Below are 13,225 nucleotides of genomic sequence, written 5' to 3' on the forward strand. Positions count from 1 at the left end.
AGAGTGAAGGAAAATAGTAGAGTGAATCCTGGACTTAATCAGTCTGCAAAAATAACTCCAAATGAAAAAAGAAATGTTTCTCTGTTGGTGTGTAAATAGGATCGTCTTCTTTCTTTCTAATTGAAATTGTTACATGTTTCTGCTATGCAAAATAGGGAAAAAATGTAAATTCCAGTGTAAGAATGACTGTCAAAGGTAGTCAAAGCAAATGTGTTAAACTCCAAAGAAAGTTTAAGCCTGGAGTGTCCTGTCACTCATCTTTCAGAGCTGGGAGATCATCACAGAAGATGACGCCACCTTGCATCAAAGTAATAACCAGTTCACATCGCCTTCATCCCAGGAGTCTGCAGAGTTCCATGCACTGTGCTGCGACCTAAGAAACGTTCATGTTTCACAGTCCTCACTTAGAGAGCAGCGCTCCTCTTCGATGGTGAGTCATTCTCTGTGCACATGAGGCTCCTGTTACTGAAAGCCAGCGAAACAGAGCCATAAACAGATTAATGGGAACCATGAGTTTCCATTGAGAGAGGTATGAGAGAGGTGGAGAATGCATGCACATTAACAATAAACTGATCTTTGGTGTGATCTGTCTCCTCTGCTGCAGAATCACGCAAGTAATTCAAGACATTCCAGTCTCCGGGAACGTGCCCACTCTTCACCTGGAGAGGAGCATCCAGTAAATCCTGTGGTGATTTATTTTCCTCTTTGTTTAAATCCCTCCTAATTAATTTATTACGGAGACTTCAGTGTTTTAGATTGTTGGGTATATTTTTGTAATACTGCTTTCAGATGCAAAACCCATTTATTTAACAGTTTGAAACACAACGTAGAGAGAAAATGTAAACATTCAGGCAGATCTTTGAATACCCAGTTAAAAATGAATAAAATAAAACTGTAGCCAGCATTCAGGAATATTAGTCTTGGTCACTGATCGATTGTCTAGGCTCTTCTTCATTCTGAAGCTTGTTTGCTGCTTCTATCACATGGTTCTTTGCATCTGCACGTATCAAAAATATGTCCATCTCTCACCCACTGCTGTCCTGCCTTTGAATTGAGGCCGGGACAGAATCCATTTGGTGGTTTCTTATAATAACCAGTTGAAGCGCTTATAAGCGTCAGCAGTGCAGACTGATGGACGTTCTCCAACGGTGAATGTCCCGCAAGTGAGCAACTCATCCCATAATGGCACTTGCTCAGACTTTCAGTTATGAATTGTTTTATAAAGTTCTTTTAGTTCAGTAATCACTTGCTTCTGTAGACGGCTCTTTGCAGAGTGTTTCAACAATTTTACCGTAGTGACCGCATCAGCTTCGCCAGTCTGCACGAGCACGCAGCAGTTCCTTTTTTTTAAAATTATTATTATTTATAATTTTTATTTTCAAAATGAAGACAAGGACAATAAATAAACAAAAAGGTTAACAACACCACATTTCACATAATCAAAAAAAAAAGAAACATTACAATAACAAAAAAAAAAGACAAGGGGGTGGGGGGAAGGGTTGGTACAGATAAACTTTAAGAATGATGGTGCCTCTAGCGTCAGTTCAGGTCCAGCTTTAAAAGAAGAATAAAATAAAATAAATTATTAATATTATTATTACATTATTCTCTCATTATTCAGTTCAGCAGTTCCTTGATTTGTGTTGTCCAAGTTTTTTGTCAACTCCATGTTCAAATTTGTTACGTTCCCAAATGAGTGCCTGACAGTGATTTTAATTACTTATTTAAGTTCACGCACATTCATATAACACAAAACAATAGCTTAACATTTTTTTCTTTATCTTTTGTAAACCAGACCAGCTTTAGCATTTTGGACATATTCACATTAGACTCTGTAACGCTAAATCGGTGTGTTCCAACTTCGGTCTGAAAATAGTGTGGGTGTCTTACCTACTGTGTCATATAATTCTCTGTTGGATGTCGTGTAACTAGACTACTGAAATATTAAGCTTGAAGGTGTCTATAATGATCATTGTATTCATTTTTAATATCAATAGATGCTTCCAGTCTCCGTTGGGTTGCCTCCAGGCTGGGAGGAAAAGAGGGACAATAAAGGAAGACGCTACTTTGTCAATCACCTCTCCCGAACCACTACATGGACCCGACCCATCATTCAGGTGCACAGCAGACTTTCTTACCGACACTGATGTATATTGAAACTACTTACAAAACTTGTTCCGCTTCACTATGATATGCTTAATAAAAATACAACGTAAATCCAATTTTGTTATCGCCTTACACAGAAAATTCAAATGTACTTGGTTTTTAAACGTGTTCCATCCAGAATATGTTGTAAATACTGCCCGGCATCATCGGGATTATAATGAGCAACAGGCTGCATAAAGAGTATATTGTCTATATTACCGTGGTAGAAATGCTCCTGGTCTTTTAGGCACAAACTGTTAATCTGATAATGAAAACTATCCCACAAATAAGTTAATGTCAACTTTATTCTGAAAGACTAACAAGTACTAATCCATAACAAGTAAACTGACAACCATTATAAGTATGCTTGTTGTGTATTTTTAAATTATAATTTTGTTCACTCAAATGTAACTTACATGTGTATTATTAGTAACTTTAAGTAAATCCATTATACAGTTGATGATGAAGCTGCAATATAAAATTAAACTTACATGGAAACTATTCACTTACTTTCATTTTACAAGTCTCAGTCTTTCAGTAAAAGGGAGAATGTGAATGATAGTCGAGTTATAATAAGTATGTCTGGGCTATATACTTAAAAATGCACCATAAAAGAAATTTTAAGCTACACTGTTTCTTAATAGTGTGAATGTAGCAGAATCCTAAAATGGCACTACTGTTTTTTATGTTTCTGCTTAGTCTTAAGTACTCTCAAACCTTGTTTGTGTACTTTTGTTTGCACAGAGAGCTTCAGAAGCAGCTGCCGAAGCCGCTGCACAGAGTTCTGCAGCTGCATCTCAAAACTCCACACCTCCTCCACAACCACCTGAGTCGCCTAATGAATCTGTTCAGCACACTCCAAGTCCAGACACCACCATTGAATCGGGTTCCCTGCCCACTGGTTGGGAGGTTCGCAGCGCTCCCAATGGAAGGCCCTTTTTCATCAATCATAACACAAAGACGACTACCTGGGTAAAAAAAGAAAAAAGAGAGGCTGGTTAAAACATGACAAATGAAAAACCTCCAGGTTTCTCTGTGTGTGTGATGGAAAATTATGCCTTGGCCACTTGATTAAACCAAAAATGCTGAGAGCGACAAAGATGTAGCCTTGGCCCATAAGTGTACAGACTGATAGTCTTCGCCAAAACAGATTAACATCGACCTTAACAGTGTTTTGTCTGCCAGAATTGTAAGAATGATGATGATCATTTATGCTTTAAAGAGATTAAGCTTCCTTTGTTACGTTGTCATTCTGCATCGAGACCCCTGGTGTATGTTCTGACCCATTTGCATGCAACTGCTTAATTACATCTACTGAAATCTGGATCCTCTCTCAAGTCTTATTATTTGGTAAATTAGACGCAGTCAGTTTCAGTCCAGATATTCACCTAGTTGGAAAGAACATATTAAAGAACATTTAATAGTTTTTCCACAAGTGTGTGTGTGTGTGTATGTGGCATTTTATCTTTGACTGAAAACTCCTGTATTTCGCTTCCTCTGAACAGGAAGATCCCAGGCTAAAGATTCCCGTCCAAATGAGGAGGAGACACTCGCTCGACCCATCTGACCTCGGCGCCCTGCCGGTAAGTTCAACAGAAAAACAGCAACAAAAGCATCAGTAATTGTGTATTAACTTTGGACATTTCATATAAACTAAAACTTGTATTTGACATGTAATTAGAATAGTACCAGTTGTGTAATTGTAATCCAGATTATGTTTTCATAATTCCTAGCCTGGTTGGGAGGAAAGGATCCACAGTGATGGGAGGATATTCTACATAGATCACAGTGTGTACAACTTTATACTTCTATACACAATGCATGCACACACACTTATCAATGAATGGTGTAAATGATAACTTTTATTTGACAGACACCAAGACCACACAGTGGGATGATCCCAGATTACAGCACTCGGCTATAACTGGACCAGTGAGTACAGACAGTATTTGACTTCTCATTCTTCTCAGAGCACGAGGCTAGCATGAAAATAAAAGTTATATCTTTAAAGATTTCCTTTTAAATATTCATAATCTTTTTGCAGTTTACATCCTAAGACTCACTGATTTCCCCGTCACCTGACTCTTGATTTTTCTGATTGTAGGCAGTGCCTTACTCTCGAGATTACAAACAGAAGTATGACTACTTCAGAAAGAAGTTGAAGAAACCAGTGAGTGTCCTCAAGCAGCAGTTAGAACTGTGATTACTGTCTCTGATGGTGAAAAACAACTCATTATGTTTCCCACCTAGGCCGACATCCCAAACCGCTTTGAGATCAAGCTGAGGCGAAATGCGGTGCTGGAGGACTCGTACCGACGCATCCTCGCAGTGAAGAGGGCAGACTTGCTGAAGGCCCAACTGTGGGTTGACTTTGAGGGAGAAAAAGGCCTGGACTATGGCGGCCTGGCCAGGGAGTGGTTCTTCCTCATGTCCAAGGAGATGTTCAACCCATATTACGGACTCTTTGAGTATTCTGCTACGTGAGTCAAAAACTGTCTTTTTGAAACCTTGCTTTGTTGTTTTTATTCACTTTGTGTTCAACAGGGGCTCCTATCCTGCTGTACATTTACAGTATTTCATCATTGCTCATTTTGTGCAGTGTTCTTAGGAAAATTAAGATGTATTCACAATTGTAGGCCACTTTTCAAAGCTAAATCGCATGTTCTGCATTTGATTGAGACTGTAATTATAAAATTGAAAATGAGCTGGAATCCTACTCATTTCGTTATTTCCTTTGTACCATAAGACCTTAGCAGAGGTTTGATTAACTAGTTCCTGTGGTAGGGTGTCATCGATTTGTCTGGTTAAAGTTTACACTTTTTTTCCTTTTTTTTTTTTTAAGCCCTTTGGATGTCCTTTGTAACAAAATTGTTGTCACATCAGGTTGCTTGAGATGGTGAAAAATGCAAACTTGTATAATAGTGTCATATTAAAGAAAAGCAGTGATCTTGAAGTGGAGACTGAGGAAGGTTATTTGGGGCTATTTGTTACAAATCCTAATTAGTGTTTTTCCTTGTATGATTTGTCTTGCAGGGACAACTACACACTTCAGATTAACCCCAACTCAGGTTTATGTAACGAGGACCACCTGTCCTACTTCAAGTTCATCGGTCGTGTGGCAGGCATGGCCGTGTTTCATGGCAAACTCCTCGATGGTGAGCACTACTTTATTATACTGTGTTTATTAAAGTTCAGACCGTTTGCAGTACGTTCAGCAGGAAGAACACTTAGCAGTTTCTAACATTGACATGTTCTTCACAGCTTTCTTCATTCGACCTTTCTACAAGATGATGCTACAGAAACCAATCACCCTGCAGGACATGGAGTCTGTTGTCAGTACCACTAGAATTAATGAAAACCCTTAATTCAGGAACTTCACATTGCATCTTAACATCTGCATTAAATAAAATGTCTCATTTGTCTCTGTAGGACAGTGAGTATTTCAACTCCCTGAAGTGGATTTTGGAGAACGACCCATCAGACTTGGATATGAGGTTCGCCATTGATGAAGAGCTGTTTGGACAGGTTTACCTATCATTTAGTTTCTTTCTCCAACATATAATTTGTGATGTATGGTTGTCAGTGTAATTGATACCACATATCCTGTCCTTCCTGTTCAGACTCACCAGCATGAGCTGAAGGACGACGGTGCAGAAATCGTCGTCACCAATGAAAACAAGAAGGAATACATTCAGTAAGGAGCAGCATTCCTTAGACTTTAAGTCCTCCCTAAAGTGCTAAATTTGTTTTTTCTATGCTAATTTGAATGTTTGTATTTTACAGCCTGGTGATGCAGTGGAGGTTTGTGCACAGAGTACAGAAGCAGATGGCAGCTTTCAAAGAGGTAATGCTTAATTTGTTACATTGTCTTTTACATTGTGATGATGTGGCACAGATGTAAAAGATCTTAAGGAAAAAAACTGAGACAATATAAATGTACTTTTTTGTGTTTTAGGGATTTTTTGAGCTGATACCACAAGATATGATCAAGATCTTTGATGATAATGAACTTGAGGTGAGGTTTCAGATGATCTGATCTGGAGCAATTGGATTAACTTCGCAGGAAGATTTATATCAGTTCCCCACCTACTCTGATTTTCCTTCGCAGCTGCTCATGTGTGGTCTTGGAGATGTTGACGTGAAAGACTGGAGGAAGAACACCAAGTACAAGAGCGGCTACTCTGCCGACCACATAGTCATCTACTGGTTTTGGAAAGTAAGACAACACTCCACACCTGGAGCCAGTAAATGTGCTGTGACAAAGGCATCTCTTTGTTTTTCTGTCCTTACAGACAAGCATTTGTTTGAGTTATTTTGTGCTATTATTTTTGTGTTTGTAGGTTGTGCTGTTAATGGATGCAGAAAAACGAATCCGGCTCTTACAGTTTGTGACGGGAACATCCAGGGTTCCGATGAATGGTTTTGCTGAACTCTACGGTGAGATAACATCATTTAATTTCACAACTGTTTGCTACATTGTTTTTGTCTTAAAGTTATTCATGTTTTCTGATTACTGTCATCAATTCTTCTGTCATCTTAATAAGTCATTATTTTCAGCCCTATGTTTTTCTTTTATTCTCTGAATGAAAGACAACCTTAGCCCGAACCCTACCTTCAGAAAATTAACTTGCTTGATCTCTTTTTTATTCATTGATTGATTGATAGCATATGTGACATGGATTTTAACACTTTAAGGCTGTCACAACATGAATCCAAAAAGATATACACCAACACTGTTTTTAAAGTGAGATACTTTTTTTTCCTCTGTTATAATTTTAATCAAATTTTTTCTGTTTTTTTTGTGATCTCACTGATGTTTTCTCTGTCTTGATAGCGAATACACATTGTAGTTGCTTCGCTATACTCGCTTTAAATCACGTATGTTATTTTTGAGCAGGAATCTTAAATGTAGGCCTTGTAAAAAAAAAATTAAAAAAAAAGATGTTAAAATAATATTTTCTCTCGTCTGATGGTTTTATGTTTAGGGTCTAACGGACCGCAGCTGTTCACCATCGAGCAGTGGGGCACACCTGAGAAACTCCCACGAGCCCACACATGGTGAGCACTTCTTAAGTGGGATTTTATTAGCTTCCCTATATAATCAACTCTCTGTTTAACATCTTACTCTAAACCTTTTTCGGTGCTCCTGAGAGTCTGTATCAACATTTGAAAAGCCTAGAGCACATAGTGAATAAAACTTACTGTGCATTTTTGTTTTGTTTTTTAATCTGGCTGCGCTCCTACTTAGTTGATAATGAGGCAATGTAGGTGTGTGGTAGGAGTGCAGATGACGCACAACACTGGTACTAATAATAATAATTTCTCAAGGATCCTTTACAGGCAATAACTGCCTGAGGACTTTGTTGCATGGGGTTGAGGCATATCCTTATATACGCTCCACAATGCACCCAGCTGCTCGTGCCATGCCATGCCCAAGTGATAACAATGACTACACGTTTGCAGATGATGTTGTAGCGGAGCTAATGAGCTATACGCTATTTCATTTTTGTCATTCTTTTTGCTTTCCAGCATCCTTGTGCAAGTTTATCTTCGTTTCAGAATGGGTCTGGCTTTTTAGGAAGTTTTTAACATTGTCTCAAGTTTCAACCATCTGTGTTCGTTCTTGTGAATTTATTTCCTTATCATGGATCGTATTTTGTGATCATCTACTACGCTTGTCATTTTATAAATGACAAGGTCTTTTCATGTTGCCAAGCTCACTGGTTCACTCATTTCTCTCAGAATCTACGACACTGTTACCTGCTTATGGTATTCCTACTACATCTTATGGGTTTTGGTTTTTTTTGCAGGCATGTAATAACTTGTCACGTATAGTTTTTGCACTCATATTGTGGAGTCAACCAAAGCAACATCTTGAAATGCAAATTTCAAGCTGTTGCCACACTTTTGTCCAGACATTTTACCTGCTGAACTGATGAAGAAATATGGAAGAAATGGTAAAAATGAAACGGCTCCCTAGTAAATTTTTCACATACATTTTGGTTGCTAAAAAGAGCGTAAACATGGAGCTTTAAAGGGCTCAGCTTTGAGTACAGTTTAGTGTGGCAATCAAATAAGTAGCTAATTACACAGGACTGTTGCCTAATGCACAATGAGTGAAAACACTTGTGTGTTTCAGTCTTGAGAGTGATACACTTTGTCTCCCTCTTGAATGCAATTCCAACTCTGATTGTCTTTATTTTCACCTCTTCAAGCTTCAACCGGCTGGATCTTCCTCCTTATGAGTCCTTTGAGGAGCTGAAGGAGAAACTTACCATCGCTATTGAAAATGCTCAAGGCTTCGATGGAGTGGATTAGTGAGTGCACAGGGAGGCGGTAACACTGCAGTCAGAGTAAAGCCAGGCATTGAGATGTGAGACAACTCAGGTCTTATTAACCTGCCAGCTGTGTGACAGATGAAGGAAAGTCACACAGCCTTCACTTTGGTCCTCTGCTGGGACACAAAAGAAGAAAGGACACCAAATGTGGAGTGATAGAGAGAGGTATTTTCATATCACTTCAAATGTTCTACAGTTTACAGATCAGGGTTTTATTTTTATTTGATTCTTAATTGAAAGTCGCTCAAAGGTGTATTTACTCTTTTTGCTCTGCGAAAATGCTCAAGTATTATTTAAAAAAAAAAAAAGGATTATGTGAACTGATGTTATCAAAAACAATTACTGTGAATGAATGCTGTATAACAGAAACATCTAATCTTGAAGAACATTGGTTAAATTTAGTTTGAATCACAAATCGCTTTATGCTCGGCCCTTTTCATCAGATACTTGTAAAACTCTTTGACTTTTCACTACGTACTGTTTGGCCACTTAAATGAAATAATCAAGCACTATTTGAAAGAATATTTAATAAAGACTTTCATCTTGACTGTAGAGTCCTTCTAAGTTGATCCGATTGGAGGAATGTTTGTGTACTCAACAAATTTAAAGCCACACCATTCCCATTATTTGGGATGATTTTCTAAATCTTCTATTTATTTTTTCTCATTTTTTATCACTGCATTTGTCAAGATTCCTTCCTCAATGATTTCTTATCAAATGGAGGTTGTCACCGAAGAGGTGCTGCATTAATTATTAGTTCGTTTCACAGTTGAGTCCAGAAGAACCAGACTAACTGTTTCTTTCGAAGAGGAAAATAAGAAAATGTTGGGGGGCCGGGGTGACATCTTCACCATCTCAACACCTTCATTTCTAAAGTTAAAAAAAATAGGAAATTATTCTGTTTGCCCTTTTGCAGTTAAATTTTTTATTTGTTTATTTATTGATTAATTAACAGTATTTAATGTAATCAAACAAATATGTAGGAGGACAAAGTATTTGTCATTTCAGAGTCATTATATATTCTGGGAACTTAGGTATGCTGTAACTTTATTTTGAAAATCATCCCAAATAGTTAGACTGATTTATTTTTTATTTTACAGTGTATTTTTTTTTTCCTGTATTTTGCATTTTTCATTCCAGTATTTTAGAAAGACTGATGCAGTAGAGATTAAATAAATGGACCTCAAAAGCAAAAAATGTGCAGGTCACATACAAATTTGAGCGACTTCAGTTAAACCAAGTGTATCAATGCATAAATAGATTTTTATGGTAGTGATGTACCAATACCAGGACCAGTAATGGGCTACATTAATCAGACTGTATCTTTAGTGTATCTGTGTAGTCCACAGATGATAAGTCAGTGACTGCATGCTGTATTCAAATACAAATACATTTAGCATCCTCCTTTGTTTTTCCTTTGTGCTCAAGTAAAGCTCTGTTTGCATGTAAGGAGAGTGAATACATGAATACTGACCTGTATCTCCTGTGTAATGGCTTTGTGTAAAACTTATTAAACAAGCAGACCTTACAATTTTTTTTTTCATACATGCAGTATGTTAAATTGTATTATTGCCTTATGTCAATTATCATGAATTGCTTTTCCTTCTACTCATCAAGGGTGTCTAATGGCAGTACAGTGCTCTATTTTTAAGAGTGCAATCTTTTGTTTTCAAAATTTGTACAGATTTTTTTTTCTTCAAAAATTAGAAAACACTTGTGATGCCTTTTGTAAGAAAATACTTAAGCAGTAGTTTTAACTACTTTTCTCTGAGCGTTTTTTTCTGAAACGTGTTTACTATACAGCTGTCTTGTTTACAGGTCTGTGAAAAATTAAGATAACATGCTGGTTCTTGTCTCTGACAACACACTTTCCTACTTACGCTTTTATAAAGTGAAGCACTTTGTAAATGTTCATGAGTCTTACTTTTAAACCGTCTGAACCTGCCAGTCTTTCACCTTTGGACTGCTTTAAATCACTCCTTTGAAAATACCATCAAGTGCTCATGTGTTTAAATGTTTACATGTGAACCTAGCTGAAAATAAGCACATTCTCTTCTTTCACCTCTGTTTAGAAAAAGATATACCATATACCAAGGCCTCTATTTGTAATGTGTTGTATAATTCAAATATGCTATTGAAGTTCTGATCTCTGAATGGAAGTTATCCTGTGTATGTGGTGTTGTCTATTAAAGACAACTTTGTTTGCAATGTATCAAATTTTATTATATCACCTATAAGTGCATTACAGTAACAATGTACATGGAACATGTGCACAACACTGTAGAGGGCGAAATGAGCCGTTAAATTCTAATTTGATGACTTACAGTACACCAGACTGATAATAAATATATTTGGAAAATAAATAAATAAAAAAACAATGAAGCTTTGTCTTTTCAGTTTTACATTTGTTTTGTTTTTCATTTGTTGGAGTAAAATTAGGTGTCAGAAGTAACTATTTCTATACTGGAGAAGTTGATAGTCACAGTAAGTTTATTTCTTGGCAACAACTTTACAAGGTGCCATAAAACTCTCAAATTTATTGGCACAATATTTTAGTTCTCCGATTAGATGTTTTGCCATCACAGAAAACTTAATTTGGAGAGCATTCTTTTGACAGCATAAATCACTGCAGGTCACTGAGGTAACTTGCTGTAAAAGATCACGTATGGACACCACAAAGAAATCAGGGCAAAGAAAGGAAACGGACGTCTGTGGTGTGTTTGAAAGCTTTGTGAGGAGAGAAGATCTGCAGACGTGTGCTGCATTAAATACGGGACAAGTTTAAGTCCCAACATAGGCTACTGCAGAAGTTTGTGTTGTGTTGTTTTTGTCTTGGACTCGCTTAGACACAACTGCATCTGACCATGCGATGTGAGCAGAAAACCACAGAATGTTATTTATCTTTGATATATTACTGAAATAGATTTTTTTTTCATACTTCTCTAAAATCAAATACCTTTTTGGGGATGAGAAACCTGTGTGCGGCACATGTTCTCTAAGCTTTCTAGCCTTTTGAATAAATGTGTCTGAAACTTGAAATAACCTATTTTTTTATAGTTTATTTGATCGTTATATCTCAATACTCCATTTCTTTGCTTTTATTTCTCTGGGTAAACGAGTGGTACTAGAGTTGTGTTTTTTTGTTTTTTCAAGTTTGGGCAGATGTTGACAGCGTCAGTACATGGTTGCCGTACTCCATTGTTCCAGCAGGGGAAGCTGAAACACACTACATCTTCTTGACAGATGTCTCAGCAGAAAAGCTTGGTTTTATTCTAATTATTCCTATGTACCGTATTTAGTATTACTTAATTTCTAAAGCATCAGCCGACAACTTGCTAAATACGGTCAAGTTCAGATAAAAGAAGGATTCCTCTGCACATCTCCAGTAGAACCAGACTAAGAGAGAGTGCTCATCTGCTTCAACCAAAACGACAGGACAGAGACGGAATATTGACAGAATTAATAGACTAGAGATATCTGCTATGGGAAAGAGAAGAAGAAGAATACAAACTCAATGACAGCAGTATGTCATAGACATACGTTTCCCAGCAGTCTGGGCCGATAGCAGGATAACTAAAGAGATGGCTCGGGGTCAAGCCAATCCAGCCCTAACTGTAAACTTCATCTAAAGAAAAGTTTGAAGATGAACCATAAAGTTAGAGAGGGCATATGTTTCCTTAGTTCCAAAAGGGAGGAGCGTGAAAACTGAATACTCCACCTCTGTTGGGATAACATGGTCACTATATGGTCTTTGCGATAATTCACCTCAGAAAGCACTCAAAGTCCACAAAATTAAATATTGATACAATGAAGTTCACCTCCTAATGGTTTTAAATGTTAGAAGAAGGGAGTCATTGAGACAAAAATAAATACAAAAAATCTTTTTACCCAGCAGCTGCATCATATCGGCACAAAAGGTAGAACAGGATAGAATTGAATAGAACTGCCCTTGTTATTCCACCAGTGTTCCCCGTTGGTAATTCTGCTTGAACTACCAAATCTACTGTAAGCTGTGAAATGTTCCTTTGGGGATTAATGAACAGGAAAGAGCAGTGCGTGTGATTACACGCAGCATACCAGCTCGGCAGAGTCATCTGAGGGACAGCAGCATCATGCCAAGTCACATGGCAGAACATGGCAGAACTCATCTCCACTGCTTCACACCTCTATTAATACTTTCCCAGGTGGAATAGATTTACCAGAAAAATGCCCTGTCATCCACCTCAGTGTTGATCATGTACAAACTCAGGTGGAACATAAGCCATGAAAAAGTGCAACATTTTGCAGTTGCTAGAGACGTTTCAAAGAAATCTTGGGACAGAATGGTTATAGGAAATTACAATAGTCTGGTCTAGATGTAACAAATGTATGGACGTTTTTTTTATCACAACGCTCTGAAGCATTTACACTATGTTCCTAAGGATGTTAAGGAGGTGAACGATGCTCGTCCTAGAAATTTAGTTTAATAGTGGATAAAAACAAAAAACCCAACAACAACTCCCAGGTTCCTCGCAGTAGTACCATGTGCATCTTAAATGATTAGGTCTAACAACATATAATATCAATTTTTACTAAAGGTATAGGCTAAAAATGTCAAACCTGTGATTCAATTAAAGTCAAATTCAAAAATGCTTTATTTATTTATTGCTTTATTTATTTTATTCGTGTATCTTTTAAAGGGTGCATTCATCCTTTGTATGTTTGGTTTGATTAAAGCAAGCTCTGGTGTAGTAACCACCAAA

General features: G+C 37.3%; 1 protein-coding gene across 2 annotated transcripts in view; it reads left to right on the forward strand.

Moving 5' to 3' along the window:
* nedd4a (NEDD4 E3 ubiquitin protein ligase a) overlaps nt 1–10,861 on the forward strand; it is a 37,100-nt gene extending 26,239 nt beyond the window's left edge. For both annotated transcript variants that reach the window (XM_061743803.1, XM_061743796.1), the window contains 19 exons: nt 266–430; nt 605–688; nt 1,998–2,117; nt 2,890–3,117; nt 3,651–3,728; nt 3,879–3,933; nt 4,019–4,077; nt 4,250–4,315; nt 4,396–4,625; nt 5,179–5,300; nt 5,407–5,477; nt 5,575–5,670; nt 5,766–5,839; nt 5,929–5,989; nt 6,101–6,160; nt 6,254–6,361; nt 6,486–6,582; nt 7,131–7,203; nt 8,361–10,861. In XM_061743803.1, the coding sequence (XP_061599787.1) occupies nt 266–430; nt 605–688; nt 1,998–2,117; nt 2,890–3,117; nt 3,651–3,728; nt 3,879–3,933; nt 4,019–4,077; nt 4,250–4,315; nt 4,396–4,625; nt 5,179–5,300; nt 5,407–5,477; nt 5,575–5,670; nt 5,766–5,839; nt 5,929–5,989; nt 6,101–6,160; nt 6,254–6,361; nt 6,486–6,582; nt 7,131–7,203; nt 8,361–8,463 (1,950 nt within the window). In that variant the 3' untranslated portion in view covers nt 8,464–10,861. The remainder of the gene's footprint in view (nt 1–265; nt 431–604; nt 689–1,997; nt 2,118–2,889; nt 3,118–3,650; nt 3,729–3,878; nt 3,934–4,018; nt 4,078–4,249; nt 4,316–4,395; nt 4,626–5,178; nt 5,301–5,406; nt 5,478–5,574; nt 5,671–5,765; nt 5,840–5,928; nt 5,990–6,100; nt 6,161–6,253; nt 6,362–6,485; nt 6,583–7,130; nt 7,204–8,360) is intronic.
* Nucleotides 10,862–13,225: the final 2,364 nt, after the last annotated feature.

The sequence above is a fragment of the Cololabis saira genome, chromosome 2 (assembly GCF_033807715.1).
Source record: "Cololabis saira isolate AMF1-May2022 chromosome 2, fColSai1.1, whole genome shotgun sequence".
In the NCBI taxonomy this organism is placed as follows: Eukaryota; Metazoa; Chordata; class Actinopteri; order Beloniformes; family Belonidae; genus Cololabis; species Cololabis saira.